At 38.2% G+C, this 27,557-nt stretch overlaps 1 protein-coding gene across 8 annotated transcripts in view; it reads left to right on the plus strand.

Annotated features, from left to right (window-relative positions):
- The first annotated feature begins 8 nt into the window (after positions 1-8).
- BBS9 (Bardet-Biedl syndrome 9) overlaps positions 9-27,557 on the plus strand; it is a 479,004-nt gene continuing 451,455 nt past the window's right edge. For 3 of the 8 annotated variants that reach the window (XM_082632879.1, XM_082632877.1, XM_082632876.1), the window contains exons 1-5: positions 2,063-2,490; positions 9,704-9,826; positions 16,717-16,867; positions 19,586-19,650; positions 25,323-25,436. In XM_082632879.1, coding sequence (XP_082489005.1) covers positions 9,715-9,826; positions 16,717-16,867; positions 19,586-19,650; positions 25,323-25,436 — 442 coding nt within the window. In that variant the 5' untranslated portion in view covers positions 2,063-2,490; positions 9,704-9,714. The other 5 variants (XM_082632872.1, XM_082632873.1, XM_082632874.1 and 2 more) reach the window with 5 other exon arrangements.

Here is a 27,557-nt window from a genome sequence, read left to right on the forward strand (position 1 = left end):
GGCCGGGAAACTTGTGCAAGTCATTTTCGTATTCCTCCAGTGGCTAGGCATACAGGAGCTGCTCGTTACATGTTAGTAGGATTCATCCAGTTTTGGAAGCAAGGCTTCCATAGAAATTCTCCAATGTTCCAGAACATGTGATCCATGCGATGTATAGTCAGTGTAGTATACTGTATTCAGATAAGGTTTGGGTTATGGAAAAACAAAGCTGATATACACTGTGCACTTCTTATGCGGTCATTGAGCTAAGCCCTTAATAGGAGTTGATTTCATTTTTAAAATTGTAATAAGTGCTGTACGTAATACCCATGTGTATTATCCTTAGTTTACAGATAAGGAGGCCCAGAGAGTTCACTGACATGCCCACGGAGACAGAGCTAGTAGGTCATGGAGCCGGGATTCAAAAGTGTAAGGTGCTTAACTAGGTTGTGCTTTGAAACTGTATCCGATACATAATTTTGTCAGCCTTGAAATAATGGAAGAAGCTGCAGAGGAATTAAAAATAACTGCATAAGGGAAATGCTTGCCAAAATATTCAGTTGTTAATACCCCAAAGTGAAGAGCTCTTTTAAATTTATTCAGGAAAACACAAACACACAGAAGCTATGCACAGACATGTGAAATTATGCTGATACATGTTCTGGAACTTGGAAATGACCTCTTCCTCTAAGAATGAAGCCAATTAAAATTGTTGCATGAATGTATGATTCAGCCATTCATGTGTAACAGATCAGGACCCTTTGGGGGCCTTCCGGGATAGACCCCTCCCCCATATACTCTGCTATAGCTCCTGTTTGAAGTACCCAGATAATAGTATCTCATACATATTTCCTGAGTTTTTCATTTGGTAAAAACCACAAGTGGAAGAAATTAACTACTTGATGATCATGAGCCCCAGCCCCCAGACCTTCTGGCACCTAAGGATTGATAATGTTAAATTAACCACCCAGTTACCTCAACATCAACCAATCAGAGAGTTGTGCAGTAGCTGATCACACACCCTGGGATGCCCGTCCCTCACCGTGCCTTTAAAAATGCTTTGGTGAAACCCTTCAGAGAGTTCAGGGCTATTTTTTTTTTTTTGAGCATGAGCAACCAGTTCTCCTGGCATGGCCCTGCGATAAACCTTTCTCTGCTCCAAGCTCCAACATTTGGGTTTGTTTGGCCTCACTGTGTGTCGGGCACACAAACTTGTGCTCGATAACGATGGAAGTTACCTGGGCCAATAAATGACCTGTATGATATCTTATAAGACATCCAAATCCAGTCAAGGAGGAGGATATAGTCTTTGGAAGCTGTGATTTACAAACAAAATGTAATTGTGTTGCAGAAAGAAGTTGGTCTACAGAATCAAGAAGAAAACCAAGGGAAAGCAATCAGGTAGTGTTTTTCCAGCGCTGTTGTTATAGAACAGCACGTTCCGGGTGTCCCCCACACAGTACATATTCCTTCCTCTTCAAGGTAACAATGTACTGGGCCAGCAGCACCCCAGCCACCAGGGCGCACACGCTGGCGCTTGCTACCGCACTCACCCTCGCCATGGCCGCTTGGTCCATGGACGGGGCCTCCTGCGCCTCCAGGTCAAGAGAAGAGGTCGCTGGGTGGCTCGGGCCTCGGATGCTCCGCCCCAGAGACCAACCCAGACGCCCCGCCCCGCGCCGCCCGAGCCCCGCCTCCGAGGAAAGCCCCACCCACGAGCGGCGGGAACGGAGAAAGGAGTGGGAGGGGGGCGGCTTGCGTCCCCGCCGGGGGCGGGAGGTGAGTCTTCCTCAGAACCCGCGTCTGAGGAACTGTACAAGAACAGAAAAGGGGAGTCGAATTAATTCTCTCTCTCTCTGCTAATGAGGACCGGGCAGTAGTTCATTCTAGCTCCGCCCAGTAGAAATCTGATTCCAAACATCACTCAGAGAAAAATCCTCCGCCTTCCTCTCTCCTGACACTCAGGACTACAACCCCCAGAAGGCATCGGGGCTCAGCTATCTGACTTGCGCAGTAGCGTTCGTTGTAAAGTGCTATGACAACAGGGCGGAGACGGCTTGGAGTTAGGCTTGAGTGGGTAGGTGTCCCTTCCGCCGCTGCTGTCCTTTTTCTGCTACATCCCACTCACTGCCTCCTTCATCATTTCCTCCTCTTTGTGAGCAGCAGGTCTTACCGCTGTTCTTTCCTGCCCAATATCTTCCACAGGATTGATGCCGTTTTTCCTGCTTGTCTCTGAGGGTGACAGAGAGGGGATGCAGGGGAGCTACTTGGTGGGATCGCTCCAGCTCTCTGGAGCTAGTGGTGCCAGCTGGTGAGGCGCTGTCTTTGCCTGGGACGTGAAACAAGTTGGATCAGGAGAACGAGAGGGAGAAGTAAGGGTTGCTTTTTCTTGCACCGTCCGTTCTTTCTCGTCGTTCCAGCCCTGGAATCCTGGCAGACGTTCTTAAAGGGAAATCGGTGGAAGGAGAGTTCGAAGAAAGGTGGGGCAGGACCCACCTGACTCGGCATCAGGTAAGAAAGTATGTCTAGAATTAAACATCGGGTGCATGAATGCCCTTTCTGTGTTTTATTTTTTAGTCAGATTGATTCTCTGATGCCATATAATGGTTTGGGGGATATAGGGTGATAGGTTTGTTATAAGGATGCTTGCATTCAAAACAAAACAAAACGAAACTGCCAGAACAATGTGTGTGTGTGATCCTGTGAACATTTTTGAGAAAGGGTGATAAGAATTTTTAGAGATTCCATTCAGGAATGTCACGTGGTGCACAAGCGTTTTCCTCCTGTGACACTTCAACAGGTCTTGTGAGCAAATGGTCAAAGCAGTTCCCATCCTATGACTGAAGTAGGATGCATGTACTAATACCCCCTAATTCCTTTTTGCAAGAGGATTATTGCTTCTCCTTCTCCCTTTACCTTGCAGACCACAGCAGTTTCGATGAGCTGAGGTGATATTATTAGCATCTTCCTTTCCCAATCAATTCCTGCAATCGACTCCAGTTTCCTGGAGTTTTTTGTTTGTTTGTTTGTTTTGTTTTGTTTTGGCGTCTCACTTTTTTTTGTTAAACATGCCAATTAAAAAAAATAAATTTACTTATTTTTGGCTGCGTTGGGTCTTCGTTGCTGCACACAGGCTTTCTCTGGGTTGTGGTGAGTGGGGGCTACTCTTCGTTGCGGTGCGTGGGTTTCTCATTGTGGTGGCTTCTTTTGTCGTGGGGGACAGGCTCCAGGCACACGGGCTTCAGCAGTTGTGGCACGTGGGCTCTAGAGCGCAGGTTCAGTAGTTGTGGCACAGGGGCTTAGTTTTTCTGCAGCGTGTGGGATCTTCCTGGCCCAGGGATCGAACCTGTGTCCTCTGCATTGGCAGGTGGATTCTCAACCACTGCGCCACCAGGGAAGTCCCTCCATTTTGATTTTTAAATGCACTCTTTTCTTTAATGGTTAAAGCAGGTGTACAGTGCATGTTTGAGCAGATGTACAATGCCTGTTTGACAGGCCGTGAGACAGGCTGTTCTAGTTAGCATAAAGTTTACGTCAAATCATATATAAGCCAGAATGACTTCCCCATACCTCAATATGTGAACATTTCTTCCATCAAGTGTTTTTACAATGGAAGAGTTTTGGATTTTGTCAAATGCTTTTTCTGACTCTGTTGACATGATTAGGTGGGTTTTGATTTTTATTTTATTGCTTTGGTATATTTCCTTAATTAATTTTGGGTGTTAAACTAACATTGTATTCCTGGGGTAAATTGCACTTGGCCATGGTGTATAATTCCTTTAGTATATTGCTTGATTCACTTTGCTAGTGTTGTGTTGAGGATTTTTACATACATATTTGTAAGAGATATTGGTCTGTAGTTTTCTTTTCTTGTATTTGTCTAATTTTGGTATCAATGTACACTAGCTTCATAGAATGAGTTGGGAATCCCTCCTCTTTTATTTTTTGGAGAGGTTAGTAAACAATTGATGTTAATTAAAAAATATATTTGATAGAATTTACCATCTGAGCATAGTCTTTTCTTTTTTTCTTTTTTTTTTCTGAGCCTAGCTTTTTTTGTGTGTGTGGATAGTTTTTTGATTACTAATTCAATCTCTTTACTTGTTATAGGTTTATTTAGATTTTCAGTTTCTTCTGTAGTCAGCAACAGATAACTGGGAGCAGGACAAATAATGCTGATGTCCTGCCCTTCCTGGGAAAATAGTTCTCTGATTGGGAGCTGTGGGGAGAGGGTTCTTGGCTGTACCACTCTGGAGTGCAGTTTCCATCTTGCTGAGCTAGGAGTATGGAGAGGAGTGAGTCGTAGTTTAAATACTACAGACTCTTACTGTTCTTACAGAGTTTTAGATTTTTAATGTTTCTTTATTTGTTGTATGCTCTTAGGACAATTTCCAGAGACTTGAAACGGTTGTTTTAAAAAATAATTTTCAGTTTCACTGGGAAGTGGGCCAGTGGAGCTTCTCACATGTCACGCTGAAAAGTGGAATTCTCTGAAAACTTAAATTGCTTAGCGTATGGTTATGGGAGAAATACCTATATTATCAAAAGATTTCGTCAGAGTTCCATTAGATATCAAGGTGCTCCAGTGTCTGTAAGACTTATATTTAAGAGCAAGTATAAAAGTGATTATATATAAGCTTATTAGGAACACAACTGCTGTGTGCAAAGAGAAATTTTTTGTAGATGTGTTTTATTTGTTCAAGCCAAAGGATTAAGCTTTTTTTTTTCCTCAGATAAACAGGGATATCCAGCAACCTTAAGTTGTTCAGACTTGCTATCAAATCCATCTTTGAAGCCAAAGTGGAAAAGAACTCCCCTTTGAAACCTTTTGCCTTGCAGCCTACGCTGTCATCTAAAAATACATCAATTTTTAGAAAAGGAAATTAATGATGTACAAATTGCACAAATGAGGGTTTGTGGTTTCTTAATTTCTTGGGAGTGAGCAGTGCACCTTCCTCTGCTTCTGCCTTTGAAATTGGAGAGAGAGGCACTGGGAAACATACTACTGACCATCAGCCCAAATTGTTGGTTTTCCTATCGTGCACTAATTTTTCAAAGATGTAAGACCTTATTCAATAATTTATTGTCCACCATGGTAAACGTTAACACCTGGGTCATGGGGGAACCAGTATGCAGAACTTTGGCATAATGGAATTTATGCAGTTCTGCTATGTATTAACTTATGTTTTGCCCTGGTATGAAAGTAAGTTGGTCTGAAATGAAGCAGCTGTGGTCTTGTGAGGAAGAGCCATTTGTTGGACCTAGGTTTGAAATTAGCAACCCCTCCCCCAACCTTTTAAAAATTAAAACAAAGCGAAACAAACAAAAAAATCCCTCTACTGACCCATGCTTTTTCAGTGTTTTGGACATTAAATTGCAGGCAGTGACAGCCTAATAATACAAGGGTCTAGAGTAGGGACAGGGTATGCAGAAGCAAGTTTCTGCCATTAGCTGTGTGATTTAGGGGAGTCATTATAACCTACAGAATGAGAAGACCAGCTGATTGATGTGTACCTTCTGGCTGTTGAAGCTCTTGATTTTAGAAGTGAGTCTTTTTTTCAGACTTTGGAAAGGTAACTAACTGGTGACAGAGGTCACAGGAAAAAGGAAGAGAAGTAGAGCATTGCTATAAGAAAACATCCACTTAGACTATCAGGTATCCATGCAATTAGTGCTTTTCAAATTTTAAGGTGCATGTGAATCACTTGGGGATCTTGTTTGGGGTGGGGTTGAGATTCTGCATTTCTCACAAGCACTTGGGTGATGCTGACCTGCTGGTCCAGGGACTACACTTTGGGTAGCAAAGAGCTAAACAGTCTAGGAAAGGAGGGCTTTCAGAAGCTAATGAAGTGGTAGGTGACTAAGGAGAAATTGATAGAGCAGGAGAAACAGGAAGGAAATAAATGTTGCCCGTGGTATTTTGTTACTAGGAATAGATATTAAATTTTATGATAGAAGGCCATGAGAAATTAGTGCTTGATGTAGAACAGTTCCATTTACACACCATGTTGGAGAGTTAGTTTTTCATGTTGGAGTGTTTTTCCCCCCATTATTCTAGCAAGCTGAAAAAAATTTGTTCAGTAACAAAAGTTTTTAAGGCCATTTTCACATAATAGCTATTTTCATCTGATGCAGTCATGTGTGTTTATATTCAAACTACAGATACATGCACTTTTTCCCTTTCCTGATTATGCTTTTTATCCTTTTGAGTAATCATAGCTATGATGATGACTATAGTGCTGTGAGTCCTCCTAGTGAATCACTGAATGGTATTGAATTTGGGTAGTATTCTGCCCTGTGCTGCAAGAGAATGACGTATCTTCATTGCGGCAGTCCAATGGTATGGCGTATTATAATTTTCCAATGTATCTCGAGTACATAATGAGAATATATGATATTTATTAAGTACTGTTACTTCCCTCTCAAATTAAAAAAATCCAATAAAAGTATAATAGGAGTGTTTATTACATTTTTGAATACTTGCTGTGAGATTGGAAGTTTAGTCATCTGGCAATTTGTATGGTTACATAGTGCCATTATTAATAACAGCTGATGCAGATGTTTTTCAGAAACTTTCCCACATGTTAAAACTCATGATAAGTTTATTTACCTGCTATATATTTTTCCTTCACTTTCATCAACACCTTGCCTTTACCTGACTACTTTCCTTTTTAGCATAAAGAGAGGGCCTTAGATGGAGTTTTCTTTCTTTTCCCCCCATTGTTTGTTTCTTTAAACTTGTCACTTTGAAATGATTTATGTTCACATAGAAGTTGCAAAAATAGTGGTTTCCTAATGATAAAGTACAATTATCAAAACCATTAAATTGACATTAGTACAATACTATAACTAAACTATAGATCTTATTTTGATCTATAGTTTTATGGATCAGGTTTTATATTACATATGCTATTTTGGGGGGAGAAATATAGTTCTAAGAAATAAAATTTATCCCGTGAAACCACCACCAAAGTCAGGTTACAGAACTTTTTCATTACCTCAAAGAAATTCCTTTAAAGTCACAGCCTCTCTTAACCATGGTAACTACTGATCTGTTCTCCATCAGTTTAATTTTGTAATTTTGAAAATGTTATAGAAATGGAATTATTTAAAACGCAACCTTTTTGTAAATGAACTATACTCCAATGAAAATTTAAAAAAAAACTAGATAAGCAACAGGGATAAGTTGTATAGCACAGGGAATTATAGTCATTATCTTGTAATAACTTTTAATGGAGTTAAAATACTTAATCACTATGCTGTACACCTGAAACTCATATATATTGGAGCTCAACTGTACTTCAATAAAAAATAATGAAGTAAAGAAAAAAAACTGTAACCTTTGGGATTGGTAACCTGTTTTTTTAACTCAGCATAATGCCCTTGTGATCCGCCCAAGTTGTTGTTGCTTCATTTAAAAAAATTGCTGAGTTGTAGCTAATTCAAAAAAATACATGCACCCCAAAGTTCATAGCATCATTATTTACAATTGCCAAGATATGGAAGCAACCTAAATATCCATCAACAGATGAATAGATAAAGAAGATGCGGTATATATATACAATAGAATACTACTCAGCCATAAAAAAGAATGAAATTTTGCCATTTGCAGCAACATGGATGGACTTGGATGATATTATGCTAGATGAAATAAGTTAGAGAAAGACAAATACTGTATGATATCACTTATATGTGGAATCTGAAAAATACAACAAACTACTGAATACAGCAAAAATGAAGCAGACTTACAGATATAGAGAACAAACTGGTGGATACCAGAAGGCAGAGGGGCAATATAGAAGGCAGAAGGGCAATATAGGGGTAGGAGATTCAAAAGCACAAACTATTACGTATAAAATAAGTTACAAGGATATATTTACAGCACAGGGAATATAGCAATATTTTATAATAACTATAAATGGAGTGTAACGTTTAAAATTGTGAATCACTATATTGTACACCTGTGACATATAATATTGTACATTAACTATACTTAAGTAAAAAACAAATAAATAAATAGCACTTTGCTTTTGGGGTCATTCATGGTTGTGTGCAGAGTTGCAAAAAATTTGAGTCACTTGATATGCATGTTCCCAGCTGATGTCACACACAGCGACTCTCTGCCTTCTTGCCTTCTTGTTTCAGCTCTTATACTATAAACAAGGATCCTTTTTGTAGTCTATTTAGTGCCATGTTTTCAACATCTCTGTGGTTTGGGTTTGTGTGTGTGTGTGTGTGTGTGTGATATTGCTGTTTAAAATTGTCCCCCAAAGTCATGCTGAAGTGCTGCCTAATGTTCCTAAGTGCAAGAAGGCTGTGACATACCCTATGGAGAAAATACATGTAGTAGATAAGCTTCCTTCAAATATGAGTTATAGTGTTGGCCACTGAGTTCAATGTTAATGAACCAGCAATTATTAAATAAAGTATCTTTAAACAGAAACAAACAAAAAACAAAGTTATGTATTGGTTGGTTGATGAAAATGTTGAAAATAGAGGCTTGCACGACCCTAACCCTGTATTTCCTCTAGGAGCAATGGTTCAGTATTTGCTAATTCAATGTTTGCTGCAACCTTATAGAACAGCGTTTTTTTGAATAAAGAGAATTGACTGCATATCCTAACATTTAAATCAGTGTAGCATGAAGGAAAGCTTCATTTATGTTAGATAAACGAATTCTCATAGAATCCCAGGGTATGTGATGTTTGTATTGTAATTCAAAAGGTCCAGTGGGCTTTCACATCCACCACATTCGTAAGTCAGTGGTATGGCTGGTATATCCTCATTTTAGATGAGGAATCAAAGCACAGAGAGGTTGTGTGGGTTGCCTGAGGACACACAGGTAATTAGTGGTATAAATAGACTTAAAACCCACTTTTTCTGGTTGTTTTTGGTGTGAATTTCCCTCTTTCATCTTCCTTTCTACAATTAGAAAGGGGAAATGGAGTGAATGCTTTTTGAGTACCTGTAATGTACCCCTTCCAGTGTTAGTCATTTGATGCATTTGATCTCATTTGCTCTTCTCAGCAACTCACTGTGAAAGCAGTTGCTGCAGTCTTTTTTTTTTTTTTTTTTTGTGGTACGCAGGCCTCTTACTGTTGTGGCCTCTCCCCTTGCGGAGCACAGGCTCTGGAGCGCAGGCTCAGCGGCCATGGCTCACGGACCTAGCCGCTCCGCGGCGTGTGGGATCCTCCTGGACCAGGGCACGAACCCATGTCCCCTGCATCGGCAGGCGGACTCTCAACCACTGCGCCACCAGGGAAGCCCCTGCTGCAGTCTTTTTAATGACCAAACTGAAGGGAAATTAGGTGTTATGCCTAGGAATTCTGTGCTAACTAGTTCTGGTAGAATTTGAATCTTGATCCTCCAAAGAATATGTTTGTTACTTTGTACAGTTGTCTACTAAATGTCCCAGAAGAGAGAATTGACCCAACATAAATGTATAATTTCTCAGCTTGACTTTCCAATGGCATTGCAAAATATCTGATTAATGTTTCCACTCACTTGGATTTGTGGTTTCACATATGTCCACAAAATACAAAAAATTAGAGTTAAATACAATGTTTTTTCTCAAAGTTGTCTCACTTTAGTTTGCTATGTATGCCTTAAGAGTTAATTAATTCAGAACAACAACAACAAAAAAGAGTTAATTCATAAATCATGGTGTGAAGTGGATTTTTTTTGTGAAGTGGATTTTTATTATAAATAAATGCTTTCTTTTTAGAGTGAACGAAAATGTCTTTATTTAAAGCCCGTGATTGGTGGTCTACTGTTCTGGGAGAAAAAGAAGAATTTGATCAAGGCTGTTTGTGTTTGGCTGATGTTGACAATACTGGAAATGGACAAGGTAAACAACTTATGACCAAGCATCTTGGAGCAAAGCATTTTATAGGGATGGAATAAAAATGACTTCTTTTTTAAAATATGTACTTTATAGAACTTAGGTGAACTGTCATGACTATGCCCTAATTTTTAAGGTAGTTTTCCTTATAAGTAATATTTAAGTAGCAGGGTGATAAATGTAGTTATTACTTATGTTTTGTTGTTTTTCTGGCTTGTGTTGATTCTGTCATATTATTTGCTGGAACTCAGAAAAATATTATAAGGCATGATTTAATTTGTTTTTATTTGTTGCAAAATCAGGTTTCGTAGGGTAGAGCTGGTAAAATAGTTTGAATTTTGAAAATTTTTCTTTTGTAGAAGCTGCAAGAAGAATTATATTCTTTTAAAATAGAATCTGAAAGCCATTTACCAGAATGGAGAAATTATGTTAGCTCTGTTTGTAGAAAACAATTGTTAAATCATTGCTTTCATTTTTATATTTTGAAACTAGAAACAATATTCTATTTTATTCTTATATTATTTGCTCCTCTTTGCATCTTCGTATAAGTGGTCTTTAAAACATTTTAGTTCTGTATTATTGCTACTTGAAATTTATATTTGGTTTGAGTGATTTATAGTCATGAGCTTTTTTTTTTTGTAATTCAGATAGTCACTGGCCTCTTAAAAAGAAAACTTATTATAATTTAATATATACATTATTATATTAATATAATAATATATATATAATTATTATTATAATAATTTTTCTTTTGTTCATTGTATATAAACATTGTCCCCTTACATTCTTCTTTATTCTATTTATCTTGCCTAAATGAAAACAGAAGAATTTGGGGGATAAAGTGAAAGGAGAAAATTATATTGGCAAAGAAGAGTGGGAGGCACTAAACTGTTCTGAGCACCTACTAAATTGTTTCTAAGGAAAATCTGGGCCCTGCCCTCCTACTGATAGGAGAGGCGAAGGTCTTCTATTCATAAGGTGTCCTGAGCTGTTCTTCAAAGATTATCAACCCTGCCTCCTGCCCAACTGTTTGTTAAAATTTATGATTCCCCTATAATTTGGTAGCACAGAACAGTCATACCACAAAAACCTGCCAGAGAGAAACAATTTCAAACCCACCTCTGCCCAAAGTATTTAAAGCTCAACTTGGTTGGAAACTATCCTTACAGATTATCTGAATAACATAGTGTTCACTCATCATTTCTATTCGAGCTCCTCACTGGGGTGCCACCAGTGGGTTACCAATATGCTGAGATGTTTCATCCCCCCTATTTACATCCAACTGTGAGCAGCTTCCTCTGTTTTCCCAAGCATGCTATACAAAAATCATTCTCTGTGTGTGTGTGTTCCACATAGAAAAAAACCAGTGATCATTATTTCTCAAAGCCTGGACCACCTACATCATAATATTCTGGGGTGATTATTATATATGAAGATTTTCTATCACAGATGTACAAGATCTTCTAAGATCATATTCTCTGGGGGGGGGTAGATGGATTGGACGGGGCCTTAGGTATCTGCATTTTGACAAGCTCCAAAGTTGAATGGTGGCACACTAAAGTTTAAGAATGATTACTGTTGATCTTATGGAGTGGAAATTTAGTGAGAGCAGTTTCGGACATGCTCTGTTTGAAACAGAAGTGTCTGGTAGGCAGAATCGAGGTAGAGATTTGGGAGTGAGCAGTACGCTGGTTGTATTTGAAGCCCTGGGAATGGGTGCAAATGCACCGAGAGAGAAGATGGAACAAGAGGGAAGGAACCTTAGGACCATAACCTGGAGAATATGAGCATTAAGGGAGGAGTTCTGGGACAGGTAGTCAGTAATAGATTCTGAGAAGGGCAGGCAGAGAGGCAGGAGAACCAGTTGGGCTGATACCTGGGAGGCAAGATTTAGTGACGTGAAGACTGATTTTTAAATTTCCATATTGTTTTGCAGCAAGTGGTTTGTTAGTATCCTTGGTGAGGGTGGATGAATGGGCACAATGGTAACAAAATCTAGATTTGCAGAGAGTGAAGGAGTTAGAGGTGGGGAAGACTGAGTGTTTATGGCCCTTTAAAGGAACAGCTGTGAAGGGAAGAAGGGAGAATGATGACTGGGGACAATGTAGGGTAAAGAGAAATGGGAAAAATTCAGTGTGTAGCATAGAGGATATAATTGGTAAAGCAGGGATCCAGAGAAGACAGTTGGAGGTGGGATCAAGTACGCAGATGGAAGGGTTAACTTGAAACAGGTTTGAGAATTTTTTTTCACTGTGATAGAAGGCAAGAAGGTAAGAATGGACATAGATGAAGAGAAGTTTGCAGGTCAGTTTGGGAAGCTGAGACAATAATGCCAGTCGATCCCTACTTTCTCTGAAGTGATCAGAGAGTGAAAGGATAGTATTAGGCATCTTGAAATTGCTTTAGGTGAAGCTGACTTGATTCTTAGAAGAAGGATTCCTCATTAATCTTGAGAGAATCTGAATGGTTCAGCTTAGATTACATGCTAACATATAACCTGGAGGGAGTGTTTATTACAAGAATCAGAGTTAAAAACACATTATATAAGGCAGACTAAAAAATAGTTCTTATATTTATCTTTTAGCTTCTCAGCATTTATACCTCACGTGGGGCAACTGTCCCTTGTACAACTGCACATACACATATTCTTACCCATCTGCCACGGGAGATAAGTGCGTGCACCTACTGCTTCAGAGGCTCTTTCAGGGAGCTCTGGCTCTTCAAATCTAGGATCTCTGGGTGTTACATCTTTCGTTTGTCATTCGGTCATGATCATGTTCCAATATTCTGCTTCTTCTAGAATAATTGGTACATACAATCCGTGTTCACAACCTAATATATAATAGTTGAGGAAAAGAAAAAGAGAAGGAAAAACTTAAAGGTTAAGATGAAGGAGCAGGAAAAATTGTATGGCAACTTGAAGAAGTCATGTTGGGAGCTACATCTTTTTGTTTTGCACTGGTCACCTGGCTGTGGTCTAGGCCTCTTCATTCCTGGGGGATCTAGAACACTGATGCTTGCCTAAAGAGGATTATAGTAATTCCATTTACTACTGATCCAGACAGTACAGGAAGGGCCCATGGGGATCCCTGGGTTTCACTCATATTTCTTTCAGCCCCATTCAGCCTTTATGAGATGGTGAGGTAGTCCTGGTTCCTGCAGATTGGATTGTGGGCGTACATGTAAAGGTATACTCCTGCTCCTGTCAGGTGAAAGCAAATCATTTCTGTTGGTCTCTGTGCATTGGAAAGGAGAAAATGCATTACTAAGCTTTAGAACTGTACTCAAGCAGATGGGATGTATTAGTTGGCTCCAAGAAAAAATAATTTGTGGAATAACAGAAGAATTTAGAGTTACCATTTAAGTTATACTGATCAACTCTATAAGACCCATTAATTAGACTTTGATATCAGCAAATCTGGTTATTAAACAGGGCTTTGATAGGAATTATCACATATTGCAAAGTTAAGTGTTTTGGAATTAAATTTTGGAAACCACCCCAAATCAGGCTTAGGAGTGTTATTGATTTTGATTTTCTCCCTGTTGGAGAGATGGAGTTCCACTGACTTCCATATAGTCCTTTCAATATAATATCCCTCACTCTGCATGTTAGAGAACCAAGTGGATACTCTACCATTTTCTGTGGAAATACATTTCCTTTAAACTCTCAGATGCTGGGTGAGAAATCATAGGTTGGCTTTGCTTTCCCACTGGGTGAACTAAGTTAGGAAGTTCATTTATCATGGGATCTCCATAATTGGCAACAACAGTATCTTCCTGGGCTTCCAGAATTAGCATTAATTTAGAGCCAATATTCAAGTGTTCTCATAAAGGTTGGGTATATACCTTTCCTCAGTACACTTGGATAAATGACTACTGGTCCAATAGGGAAGAATCTGAGGAAACTTCATATTAGGCATGGGTGGTGATACAGCAGTCTATACATAACCTTGTCTTTGTTCAAGTGACTCTGAGTCTATAAATTGACTTAAGTATGGGGATCAGTGCTATGCCATGACTGTCTCATATGGTGGCTTGAGTTAGTCCTCTTTTCCATAGACCTGGATTACTTTTGGTTATAGACTTCAGAAAAGGCCTTAATTTGATAAACACACTATAGTACATTGTTACAATTAAATACTACTCAATAACAAAAAGAAATGAATCACTGGGAAAAAGGGCCTTAATGCGTTGCCTGCTTGTTCCATTCCTGGGGATCCCACATTAATTAATTATAGCTTGTAATCTGTGATAGTTAGACTGTTACCTGAGATCTGGTTACTATAATAGTCCCACTGTCTATTTTAATAATCATACATACACATTTCAATCTAGGGGTTAAATTGTCACCACGTGGACTTGGCCATCCTGGTTTCCTCTTACGCCTGAGGATAGGGCTTTGTTGAAGTTGAGTCCCATTCTTTCTGATCAACGTCTTTACTTTTATACAAGAAACCTGGAGAGACTGTGAACTCATTTGTCACTTCAATTTAAAACCTATAGAGTTAATCCCTGAACTAGATTCTTAGGGGTTAAGCCCCCTGCTAAAAGAGGTAAGAAATTCTGCAGACTCCCAAAGACCTTGAGTTTTATTCTTTACCCTGAGATGAGAATTTTGAGATTTAAATCTATTATCCTCTTACTTTAAATTATCCAGTGCCCTTAGAAAAAGCCATCTTATGTATGGTTTGGCATTCCTCCTTCCTGTTCATTTGCAGCAGCTGTTCAGTTCACTAGAGTGTCACCTGCAATGGGCACAGTGTTCCAGATGCTTGGAGGTGTTAACTTGATTAACTGTTCTGTCACTGTGTACAATGCTATTTAACCCCACCTAGAATATGAACAGGAGTTTTAATGCTTTGTGCCCCAACTTAGCTCAACAACCAATTTCCAAATATCCCTGCAGGAATTGGTGTCCGTAGTTTATTCACTGGTGCTAATCTGTATATCAATTAACATCTTATTTTATTTTTCGCCACGAAGTGACAGGAAACAATTATGGTAAATGCAAATAAAAGAGAGATTGGAATGAGAGTGACATAGCTCTCCTGAATGCAGGAAGAGTTCATTTGGCCAAGCCTTAGTCAGAGACAGGAACCAGTATGTTTCCAGAGACCTGTAGACCTCTGAGGCTGCCATCAGATCACCTTGCACCAGATTCATTTTTTTTTAAATTGAAGTATAGTTGATTTACAATGTTGTGTTAATTTCTGCTGTACAGCAAAGTGATTCAGCTATATAAATATGTATATATAGGTGTGTATGTGTATATATATACATATATATATACATTCTTTTTCATATTCTTTTCCATTATGGTTTATCACAGGGTATTGAATACTGTTCCCTGTGCTATAGAGTAGGACCTTGTTGTTTATCCATTCTATATATAATAGTTTGCATCTGCTAGTCCTAAACTCCCAATTCATCCCTCCCCCATTCCTCCTCCCCCTTGGCAACCACAAGTCTCTTTTGTAAATAAGTTCATTTGTGTCATATTTTATATTCCACATATCAATGATATCATATGGTATTTGTCTTCACTTAGTATGATAATCTCTAGGTCTATCCATGTTGCTGCAGATGGCCTTAATCCATTCTTTTTTATGGCTAAGTAGTAGTCCATTGTATATATGTACCACATCTTCTTTATCCATTCATCTGTTGATGAACATTTAGGTTGTTTCCATGTCTTGGCTATTTTGAATAGTAGCACCAGATTCTTAATGACATGTGTGTCTCTATTCAGGATTGAAATTCCTAGGATAGTACCTCTCTCATAGGGTTATTATGAGGATTTAATGAGTTAGTATATATAAGTTACTTAGACCATTGCCTGGCACCTAATAAACTCTCAATAAATAAGTGTGTAGAACTCCTTCTTTTAAGCTGATAGAAAAAATGTCAATGTATTCTACTAATCCAGGGATTTCAAACAACCCAAAGTATTAGTTTCCTAGGAATGCCATAACAAAGTACCACAAATTGGCTGGCATAAAACAACAAATTTATTCTGTCACAGTTCTGGAGACTAGAAGTCCAAAATCAGGGTGTTGGCAGTACTATGCTACCTCTGAAGCCTCTAGGATCCTTCTTTGCCTCTTTCAGTTTCTGATAGTGCCAGGCATTCTTTGGCTTGTAGATGTATCACTCCAATCTCTGCCTCCATTGTCACATGATCATCTTCTCCTTGCTTGTCTCTATGTCTTCACGTGGCATTCTCCTCTCCCCACCCCTGTCTCTGTTTTCTCTTCTTATAAGGATACTGAGTCCTATCACTTACCTAATTGAGCGTGACCTCATTGTAACTTGATTACATCTGCAAAGACCCTGTTTCCAAATAAAGTCACAGGTACTGGGGGTTAGGACTTCAACATATATCTTTTTTGGGGACACAATTCAACCCATAATACCTATCCTACCATTTCCTCCTTTTGTACCCAAGACTAGAAATTGTAAATCAGAGCATTCTGTCTAATGATGCCTCAGTGTTTTTACACTGAGTTAATACGGTGTTTTCAACAGCCAAAACCAGGTGTAGAATTGACACTCTATGACGAAATCAGCTTACAACCTGATACTGGTCCTTTGTTAAAAGAGCTTGCTTTGACTGTGTTAAATTATGGCTACGACCCCAAATCAAGGCTTAAGAAAAATGTAATATGTTAGTACATTTGAATATTGGTGATGTAAAGCTATTTTTGAAAAGCTATGTGTTATGAAGATAAGTTCACTTTAATTACATATTCTATTGGCAGATTGGTTTTTGTATATGAAGCAAAACTGGATTCTTTTAATTTTTAGATTTCTCTTTTAGACACTGGAAATTTTATTTCTAAAAAATTTTTGTTGCTAATGTTTGTTTCTTTTTATATCTTTAAAAAATATCTTTACAGATAAAGTAATTGTGGGTAGCTTTATGGGATACCTGAGGATCTTTAATCCTCATCCTGTAAAAACAGGAGATGGAGCTCAAGCTGAAGATTTGCTTCTAGAAGTGCATCTACGAGATCCAATACTGCAAGTGGAAGTAGGAAAGTTTGTTTCGTAAGTACAGCCCACCAATTCTGATGTTTTATCTTAATACTTGGAGTATGTCAATCCCTTACTATGTCACTTTTGTGGATGCTTCAAAAAAAAACTATCTATGAATTAAATATATTTCCTGTATATTGTCACCTAGGTGGTCCTTATGTACTGAACATTTTAAAATTTGGAAACCTGTGCATTTAAGATAGAATAATTTAGGACTTTTTTATAGTAACAGACCTAATATGCCTGATGTGTCAGAAGCTTAAAGGAAAAGAGATAAGCTTTTGAAAAATAATCAGACAAAGAAATAGAAAGTATTCACCACTTAAAGCACTAATTGTCCAGTTTTAAACAAACTAATTGTTTGTTTAAAAAAATTAGACATCATAGCAGTTATGTGATTTGGTGCATAACTTTGAAGCTTTGAAACGAATTACTTATTTGGGGTCGAGAGGTCCTTAGTTTCTTAAAGGAAGACAACTCACCCCACAAAGTAAGTCTTTGGTTCAAAGTACGTTATTTTTAAACCTAATTTATTTTAGAACACCGTTTATTATTTTGCATTTTGTGTAATACGTCTGCTTTTTATTTACTGATGATATTGCTGATTTTATCTTATTTTCATACATGAATTCTCTTAAAATTAAGCCTGTATTTCTTAATCATTTATAAAAGTATCTATTGTGAAGTGTTATGTAGACAGAGATGGCCTTGTTTTCCCGTACCTTCTCTTTTTGAGCGCCCTTTTGCTGTCTTAAGTCTGGGAGTGCCCTGAGCTCTAGATTTTGGCTCACTCCAGTTGCACATCGTGATTTATTGGCCCCAGGTTCCACTTGTTCAGGGCCCCGACTCCTACTAGAAAAACCTGAAAGACTGCTCCCGAGCATTAACCCTCTTCTGGTAACACGATTCATTCTGATGGGAAGCTGCTTCGTGGATACTATAGGCCAGGACATGAGATGGGACTTTTATGCCCTGTGACAGGCTGGATCAGGATTTTATGATTGACGTGGCTGGTAAATATCTACTCCATCTAAAAGCTGATGATGATTAGGTGCCCATTGTGTACCTAGCACATATTGAACATGATGGATTTATAAAGTAAGGAGACAAAAGAATTCTTGCCTCTAAAAAGCATTTTTACCTTTTCATTTTTTAAAGAAGTGGAATGCTGTCACAATCATTCTACACAGTAGTGTGGCTTTCACCTATGTGATCACTTGTTGGAAGGGAGGAGGTGAACATTAATGATACTGTACTAGTATTAATTGGCTAGTACTATCTCATTAATCTTATCTGTAAGATGTGATCTGCGTTTAGAGATAAGGAAACTAGCTAGAGCTCAGAGCTTTAGGTTACACAGCCAGCATTGAGGCCCAGGTCTGTCTGACTCCATTCTTTACTGTCTTTCCATGACATCATGTTCTTTTCCTGTGCATGATGGAAAAATTGTTTTGAGTGTTACAGGGTACATATAAAAATCTTTGAAGGTGGTCTTGATTAGGTGATAGTTGTGTATATTTTCATTTTCTGGTAGTAGAGTGAGTTGGTGAGTATTTATATATTCACTGTAACAATGTTTTGCAGGTATTATCTAATATAATTCTTGTTTTATAAATGAGAAACTCACACTCTGAAAGATTAAATGATCACAGAAATATCAAAGTGCAGAGTCAAGACCCCAATCTAGGTCTTCAGACTTCAATTATAGTCCTTTCAGTTTAGAACACAGTCTGCATCAGAGGTCGAACATCAGAGGCCTGCTTACATATTAGTTTTAAATTTAAAAGAATTGCCAACATTTAGGAACGAGAAATTTTCACATAAAATCCCTGCATTCTGGCTTTTCTTGAAAAAAATACGGAGATCTGGCCACAAGCCCAGAGCTAAGTAGTCGTTGCCTCCTTTAGTCTGGCCCTAGTCTCCAATTGATTGCAGCCATTTACACCCTTTATTCACTTATATCTTCTGACTTGACCCTTGAAGACTTTGAATTTGGGATTTCTAGATTGTGCCTTGTCTCTGGAAACCACTTGATAGGGGCTGGGAAGTGTAGTGGTGACAGTGGCCATTTATTTCTATTTGAGATTTAGACCAAACTGAAATATTTTCAATACCTTTAGTATAATTTCAGACCTCCATGTGATATATGCCTTTTGCCAATGATAATTAGCATTCTGTAGTGCTTTATACTTTACAAGGTGCTTTCACATGATTTTTATTTCATTTAGTTTAAACCTCTTATCTTCCAAAAGGGGAAATAGACTTCGAGAGTGTAAGTGACTTGCTCAAGCCAGAACCAGAGCGTGGGTCTCCCCCTCCACACACACCCTGTGGCTTGTGGGATCTTAGTTCCCTAACCAGGGATCGTACCCGCACCCACTGCAATGGAAACGTGAAGTCTTAACGACTGAACTGCCAGGGAAGTCCCACCTGGATCTCCTTATTGTGGAAGAGCACTTGTGAAGGCGCCTCTGATATGACTTTTGCTGGGAGACTCCCTTGGCTTCAATGTGAAGGCAGCTCCTTGAGGCAGAGTCCTTGGGCCTCTGGTTTTGCCAAACTGGTTGCTTGTTGTTCAATTTATTTTTCAGCTTTGAATGTTACCTAGTGAATTATTTAGTTCACTCATGATAGGTTATGGTTAAAATCTCGTTTTAAACTCGTTTTGTCATTTTTTGGGTTACATCTGAAACTAGTATTTAAACTTTTAAAACTTTCCCTGTTTTTCAGAGGTACTGAAATGCTTCATTTGGCTGTGTTGCATTCTAGAAAACTATGTGTCTACTCTGTCTCAGGTAAGAAACATTTTTTTCTAATGTAGAATTTGTACTAAAATCTGGACTTCTTAATATTATGTAAGAATAGTTAATATTGACTCAGTTGAAGGTTTTCTTATCTTGGTTAGCATTTTCCCATTGTTCATTTATTCTTTCAGGTACAAAGGCTATTACATTTTCTTGGTTTGCTATTTCCATGCATACTTAAATTTCTATCACTGTAGAGGGTTCCTTGGAATCTCCTTCCTCTGAGGAATTGTGTGCAGGATTGCCTATGACTAATAGAGGCCAATTCTGGGTACTTAGGACACCTGAGTCTTAAGAAATGTTCAACAGCAACAGCAAAATTCATTAGATGCTGAGTCATGGTGGTTTAAAGTACATTTTCTTTGGTGAACCTCAAGTATTTCTCTTTACAGTTCCAATTTCTTGGCTTTGGTTGTCTTCACTCAACCAGACCTTAAGGCATTTATTTGAGACTTAATTAGGTTTCATTCCCTGACATGGTACTGTGGGTACAAGTATGAAAGTTAATTGCATTTTGGTTTCAGCATTTTGGCCCTTATTAAATATGGAAAGGTAACTTACAAATTTTGTTTCAGTTATTAGATAAATTTTAGTCCAAGTTGACAGTTATTTTTATGACGTGCAATATGGGGGAATCTTTTAACGGGTACAATAAAGCTGAGTGTCTGTGGACCTATTGCTTATACAAAAGATACTCTCTTTCGGAATTTGTTGTAAATATTAGCTTCTAGGATTTGGATTTCTCACACTCATTTTCTTGATTTGGGCTTTCTTTGTATTTTGCCTTCAATTTGAGTCATGATTCATATTTACTGTCACTGAGCTGGATTTTTTTCTTTTTTTTATAAATTTATTTTATTTTTGGCTGCTTTGGGTCTTCATTGCTGTGCGCGGGCTTTCTCTAGTTGTGGTGAGCGGGGGCTGCTCTTTGTTGCGGTGCACGGATTCCCATTGTGGTGGCTTCTCTTGTTGCGGAGCACAGGCTCTATGCAGGGGCTTCAGTAGTTGTGGTGTGTGGGCTCAGTAGTTGTGGCTCGTGGGCTCTAGAGCGCAGGCTCAGTAGTTGTGGTTCACGGGCTTAGTTGCTCCGCAGCATGTGGGATCCTCCCTGACCAGGGATCCTCCCAACCCATGTTCCCTGCATTGGCAGGCGGATTCCCAACCACTGCACCACCAGGGAAGTCCCAGAGCTGGATATTCTTAAGCCATCTCTTTTTGGGGCAAAGATCTATTAGATTTTGAAGGCAGCCTTGATATATGGTGTGTGGTAGGCATACTTGTTGAATGAATGAATGAACTTATTTCTAGGTAATGCTGAGGCAATTGGTAGTGGCTATTTATTACTCTCTGTATGTTATTTTCTTCTTTCTTCTTTTCCTTCTCTGTTACCACTATCATTTTCTTTTCCGTTCCCATTCTATTTATATTAGAGGCCTGGTAAAGTACCTCTTACTGTCATTGCTAAATACTCTTATTGGTTTCATGGTAAAAGATGTTGTTCCTCCTAGTGGTAGGGCAGATATTTAGTGTTCCAGAGTAAATGGAGAAGGTATGATATAGGCTACTTTATTGCAGGCATCTAGTTGTTCCTCTGTTTTCCATCATAAGCCTGTTAACTTCGAGTGATATTTTATTAATAGGTATGGAGGAGGAGAACTTGCCCACAGTAACTCTTGAATACTGCTTGGGGTACTGGTCCCTTCTAGAGGCTCCATGGGGGCTCTAAGAGGGCAGGAGAGGGACACATCCTAAAATCTAGAAATTAGGTTAGACTCTTGGCCTTCCCTGGTCCCGTTTGAACGATGGCTCAGAAAGCCAGAAGTCTCTAGAGTTCCACTGGGATGTAGGGCATAGACTAGGGATGAAATGTGTGTTTATCAAAAAGGCTAGTGAAAGAAACTGGCATGTTTGGTCACAACTTGTTTATGGGACATTGGTATCCTCCTTCAAATTAGTGTTGAAAATGAAAGTTATTTGTTACGGGAATGGCGATTTTACTGCTCTTTTATTCTTTCTATTCATTTACAAGCTTTGTATTCTCTGGGGATGAGGAGTTGTCCAAACTACATTCCCTTACACTCCACCTCATTTTCCTTCTCTGTCTCTCATTTCTTCAGCTTCCTATGATATTCGTAGCCTGACAATTTGATATTTTTCCTGGCTTGGCTTAAATTGAGAAGCAGAGAAGTTAATGTTTTTGTTCTCTTGAATAGGTTTCTTGAGGTACCAGACTGAACTTTTACCTAGCTTTTACTATAACAGGGGAAACATAAACACTTTCTAGTTTAAGTGAAACCACTGGTGTCAGCAGATGAAAAGTGTTAGCTGAACTTGACATCCTTAACCCCGACTGCCCCTTCCCCAAATGTTTTTTGTTTTCTTTTATGCACTAATGTGCTCCTAAAAAATATTTGAGGCAAATTAGAGGAGACCTCCTGGATATAGCAAACAACTCTTAATAATCAGAGGCTAGTGTGCTGACTTTTTTTGGGGGGTGGGTGATATGTCATTAACTGCAGGCTTAATATAGAGAAACAGCAGGGTCTTGCTGACCTGAACTTAGCCCATCTTATCATACTCTGGTAAAGGAAAAGCATCACATGGCATCTCAGATTCCTTCCTGATGGGCCTCAGTTTCTGAGTAAATGGTTACAGATGTGTGAGCTTAAGCCATACTGATTATGTTCTTTTAAATATTCTTTTCTAAAAATTTTGTACTTACTAAGCATTTGACATATTTATAGAATTTTAATATTTGCCGTGAGAGGGCAAAAAGATGTCTCTTTACTTTTGACAGGGTTATATAATCTAATTTGGTTATTTAATACAATGAACCTTTTAACTTACTCTGTAATGGCTTTTATTTCATTTAACATCATTAGATTTCTCAGCAGTTACGTAAAATTACACCAAAACCTGTTTTCAAGGTGACCTTTGATTGTCCAGAGAATTATTTTGTTTAAATTAGATCTTGTTTAAATAAGACCATCAGCATAAATGTTCTAATATCCATTTACTTTCTAATTGATGAAACTTTATATTAACTTTAGCTATATATAGATTATTATTATAGATATACATTTACTGTATTCAGTCTCTATATTCAAGGACAAAACCTATGTAAGTAATTTTAATCTTACGTCATCAATGCTTCTCTAGAAAACAAGTGATCAGAGTTTTTAGGTTTTCAGGTACTACCTTTATTCCAAGTTAGTACTGAAGGAAGATAAATTGTCTTTTGTTCTCCATAGGTGCACTATTACATTTTAAAGTGCTATCACTTGAAATTTAAAAACTTACCAATGCATTTGCAGCTTTTTCAAGACATAAATCCTAATGTCATTTCATGCAAGTTTGTTTAAATATTGACTGCTGACCCTTGTGTTCACTGACCTTTTGGCTAGCAGGCATGCGTAAGTGCATTCCTTACTCGGAGGGGTCCATCTGGTTTTAGGTGCAGAATGAAATTTGGAATTTCAGTAGGGACAAACCAAAAGTTTCTTGGATCTTTTTTTTTCTGGTTTCTTAGAGGATAGAACTGTCCTTAGGTCAATGCTGTGAGTTATGTTTTTAGAGTTTTTGTTTTTTGTTTTTGCCCGTGTGGCTGGTATGGTTGTGATTACCACCAGTTTCTCTGGACCTTACTGATTTTACTACCATTTAGGTTCCAGAAAGCTTTCATCTCCTATATCAGGGTTAGCTGGCAAATTTGAGTCTTTCTCTTTGTTTTTTTACTCTATTGGTATGTGAGTTGTTAGCATTTTCAGGGGCATAGATCTGAGTAGAAGTGGTTCTCCTCCAAGAAATCCTTGCCTGTTAGTTTTTCTTTTTCAACCCTCCACCTTCCAAATGAGGAAGAGAAAGCCAGGGAGAGAAAGGTGGAGGTGAAAATAACATATATATATTATACTGAAGTATAGTTGATTTACAATGTTGTGTTAATTCCTGCTGTACAGCAAAGTGATTCAGTTATCTATCTATCTATCTATACACACACACATTCTTTTTTTATATTCTTTTCCATTATGGTTTATCACAGGATATTGAATATAGTTCCATGTGCTATACAGTAGGACCTTGTTGTTTATCCATTCTATATATAATAGTTTGCATCTGTTAACCCCAAACTCCCAGTTCATCCATCCCCAGGAAATAACATATTTTTGATGCTGCTTTTTTTTTTTTTTTAATTTTGGAAATTGTCATTGGCTTACTAGGTTCCCTGAAAGTTGTTAAATGATAGACAACCAGGTACCAGGATATATAGTGCTGGCTCTGAAGACCTAGTTTGAGTACTGTGTACTTTATCAGCTTTGTGATTTTGGGGGAAATGTATTGAATTTTTTTTTAAACTTAAGGTGCCTCAGTTGTAAAGTGGAAGTAGAAATACTTCTTACAACCTCCGTGTACATTGGTGAATCCTTCTGGACAAAAAACAACAAATAAATGCACATGTATAAATATGTATATACATACATACATACAAACATATATTTAGATTTTTTAAAAATAAATTTATTTATTATTATTTATTTATTTTTGGCTGTTTTGGGTCTTTGTTACTGTGCGCAGGCTTTCTTCAGTAGTTGTGGCACATGGGCTCAGTAGTTGTGGCTTGTGGGCTCTAGAGCACAGGCTCAGTAGTTGTGGCACATGGGCTTCGTTGCTCCGCGGCATGTGGGATCTTCCCAGGCCAGGGCTCGAACCTGTGTCCCTTGCATTGGCAGGCAGATTCTTAATCACTGTGCCACCAGGGAAGCCCCTATATTTAGATTGTTTTAATCATCTAATATTATCCAGTTTGGGACTATTTCATTTGCTTTGTGATATTTTAAGTTTTTCTTCTAACTTTTGCATTTTTGAACGAATGACAAAGATGCTTCTTAATGGAAAATGTTACATTTGGAATCACTTTTCTTTCTAACACCTCTTTTAATCATAATGTTCTTGCCTGATCACTAGGATATAGCTCTAACTGCATATACTCTAGAAAGCCTAACAACTAGAGAGTAAAATGTGGATAAAGAATCTTTTCTCATTTGGAATGAACTACAAAGTGATTGTAGCACATATGATCTACTAAATGCAGGGAAAGTATTTTTCTTTGTTTTGAAGGAGATTCTTCTTGGCAGACTTCAAAGAAAACATATTGTCCTATTTACTTGCTGAGAGAAGCTTTAGATCTCTCTATTAAATTAGAACATAATGTATTAGGGGCTTGAATATTTTGAGAGTTGGGACAGAAAATTGAATTGCTTGAAAGTGTGGGGAATTTTTTTCTTAGACACTTTGATTCATGTCTTTGGTCTATCATTGTTATAAATGCAGGGAACTTAACCTCATTTATTTCAGAACTGAAATTGGAGGATTTTGTTGTTGTTTAAACAATTACACTTTACTCAGACATAATGGACATAGATAACAAAATGTCACCCAGGGTAGTATTTCATCTATTGGTATAATCTAGCTGAGACTTAAATTGTTTTAACTGTGCTGGCATTCTGTGTCATCAGTATGCTAATTGTTCATAATACTCATGTTTTAGTGCTTTGCTATTTTAAATTTCACTGAAATTGAATTACTTGGAATTGGTAAGAGGATGAGAAGATATTAATATTTTTTAATGTAAACAAATACAAAGCAGTCTTTTTTTTTATTTTTAGGAAGCTTGGGTAATGTGGAACATGGGACCCAGTATCAGATCAAATTGATGTATGAACATAATCTTCAGAGAACAGCCTGCAATATGACTTATGGATCATTTGGTGGTGTAAAAGGTAATTTGCATTTAATCATGAGTGTGCTATTGTAAGGACCAGAATATTTGGCCATATAAAAATGGAGAATTGTGTGGTATGAATCTTAGAGAGAGTTAAACATTTTATTGAAACCTTTATATTCAAATACTTGGGCAAAGTAATAAAAAAAGAAAACTTTAAACATTGAATGTGTTTGATTTTCATATAACCAGCACTTTTTATGTGGTCTACAGAGACATTTCTAAAACTGTCTTTTCTTTACATTTTGTCTTTTATAACATGAGCTGACTGAAATTGAGCTTTTCTGTGGTGGAACTGTGTGCCTGCCTCTCTCAGTGGAAGAAGGGGTTGATCTCTTCACTGATGGGGGTCCCCGCTCTACTTAGGCAGGGTATAGGCAGGGTGAAGCTGTAGACCCCTGTCTCCACCTAATCCACCTCCAGGGCCACTGTACAGGGTTGTGCGGATTGTTTCTAAACCAGGGCACCTGGACCAGGGGCATGTGGAGACTGAAATGCAGACCTGATCCTGCTCATCAAGCCATGTGCTCTGGCCTGGAATAAACATCCCCAGAGGAAGGGTGCCTTTCCTAAATTTCACAAAGGCATTACCTTTATGAAGTACTGGCTCAGTGAGGCTGGGTTTCTCCTACCCTGGTGGTATCTCTTTCTAATTAGCACAAGGTCTACCACCCTAGTTCCAGAGCTTCTGAGTTACCTGGGCTTGGTGCTTGCTTGTGTATACTGTTGCTCTTGGTGTGAGAGAATAATTTACAATCCAACTCCTCTCACTTCACTGTGACAGGACGATAGAGGAGCTGCTGGTGCTGAAATGAGGATAGGAAGCCAGGTGTCGACACCTGTGTGATTGTGTGTGTGTGTGTGTGTGTGTGTGTGGCACCTGATGAACATGTAACTAGGGATTTTATAATATAGCTCTCTTTGGGCTCAAGTTTTTATGAGTTTATTGTTTAACTGTTAATAAAAAGTAGGCTACCTGTGTTAGATTTTGCTTTAGTGACACAAAAATGCCTTTATTTTGGAAGCATCCTTCACTCACGTGAACTCACTTTTTTCATATATAGAGGTAAAGGCAAGAATATTTTGGGTGGTAATGTACAAATAAACATTTTGTATAATTAAAGTGATATGAGACAAAACACTTTGCTGGATTGCAGTATTGCTTACCTTGAGTAACAGGAATGTTTGGATTATTTGAAGAATATAGGAGATGTCTAGAGTTAGATGAAGAGAGGAGAGAAAAAGCTAAAATTTGTTGAGAGGCTAACTTCTGTGAGGTGTCCCCTCCCAACTTAAGCTGTTAGAACTGATTTCTACTGTTCTTTAAAAAAATGTTTGATATGATCGGGGGACCTAGTTCTCCCCTGTTTAATTAACTATTTTCAATTTTCTTTCCCCTACTAAATCCCCAAAAGAAAAATGGCTAAATTCTATACATCTGGAGTAAAAAAAGTTATTATATGAGGAAAAAGTGCTTTGGCTAAATGAAAGTAAGTTTTTATTTTTTGGTAGCCTCAAGACATTTATTTATTTATTTATTTTAAAATTTATTTATTTTTTATTATATTTAATTTTGGTTGTGTTGGGTCTTTGTTGCTGTGCGCAGGCTTTCTCTTGTTGCGGCGAGCGGGGGCCACTCTTTGCTGCGGTACGCAGGCTTTTCATTGCAGTGGCCTCTCCTGCTGTGGAGCACGGGCTCTAGGTGTGCGGGCTTCAGCAGTTGTGGCTCGCGGGCTCAGTAGTTGTGGCTCGCGGGCTCTAGAGCGCAGGCTCAGTAGCTGTGGTGCATGGGCTTAGTTGCTTCAAGGCATGTGGGATCTTCCAGGACCAGGGCTCGAACCTCTGTCCCCTGCATTAGCAGGCAGATTCCCAACCACTGTGCCACCAGGGAAGCCCTATTTTTAACAGGACAATTCTTTAGATCACATGTCAAATGTTATCTTACATTGATTGCACTGTACTTTTAGTTTTATTACCAGATCAAGTTAACCCAGTTAAAATAAAGTTTTAACTAAATTAAATAAAAAAGAAATTCCTTGCTTTTGTGTGACATTTTTGCTATATTCAGTAATGGACTTTCAAAGTAATTAGAGTTGCTACTAGTTTTGAAAAGAATAGG

The sequence above is a fragment of the Mesoplodon mirus genome (assembly GCF_964341445.2).
Source record: "Mesoplodon mirus genome assembly, chromosome: 9".
NCBI classification, from domain to species: domain Eukaryota; kingdom Metazoa; phylum Chordata; class Mammalia; order Artiodactyla; family Ziphiidae; genus Mesoplodon; species Mesoplodon mirus.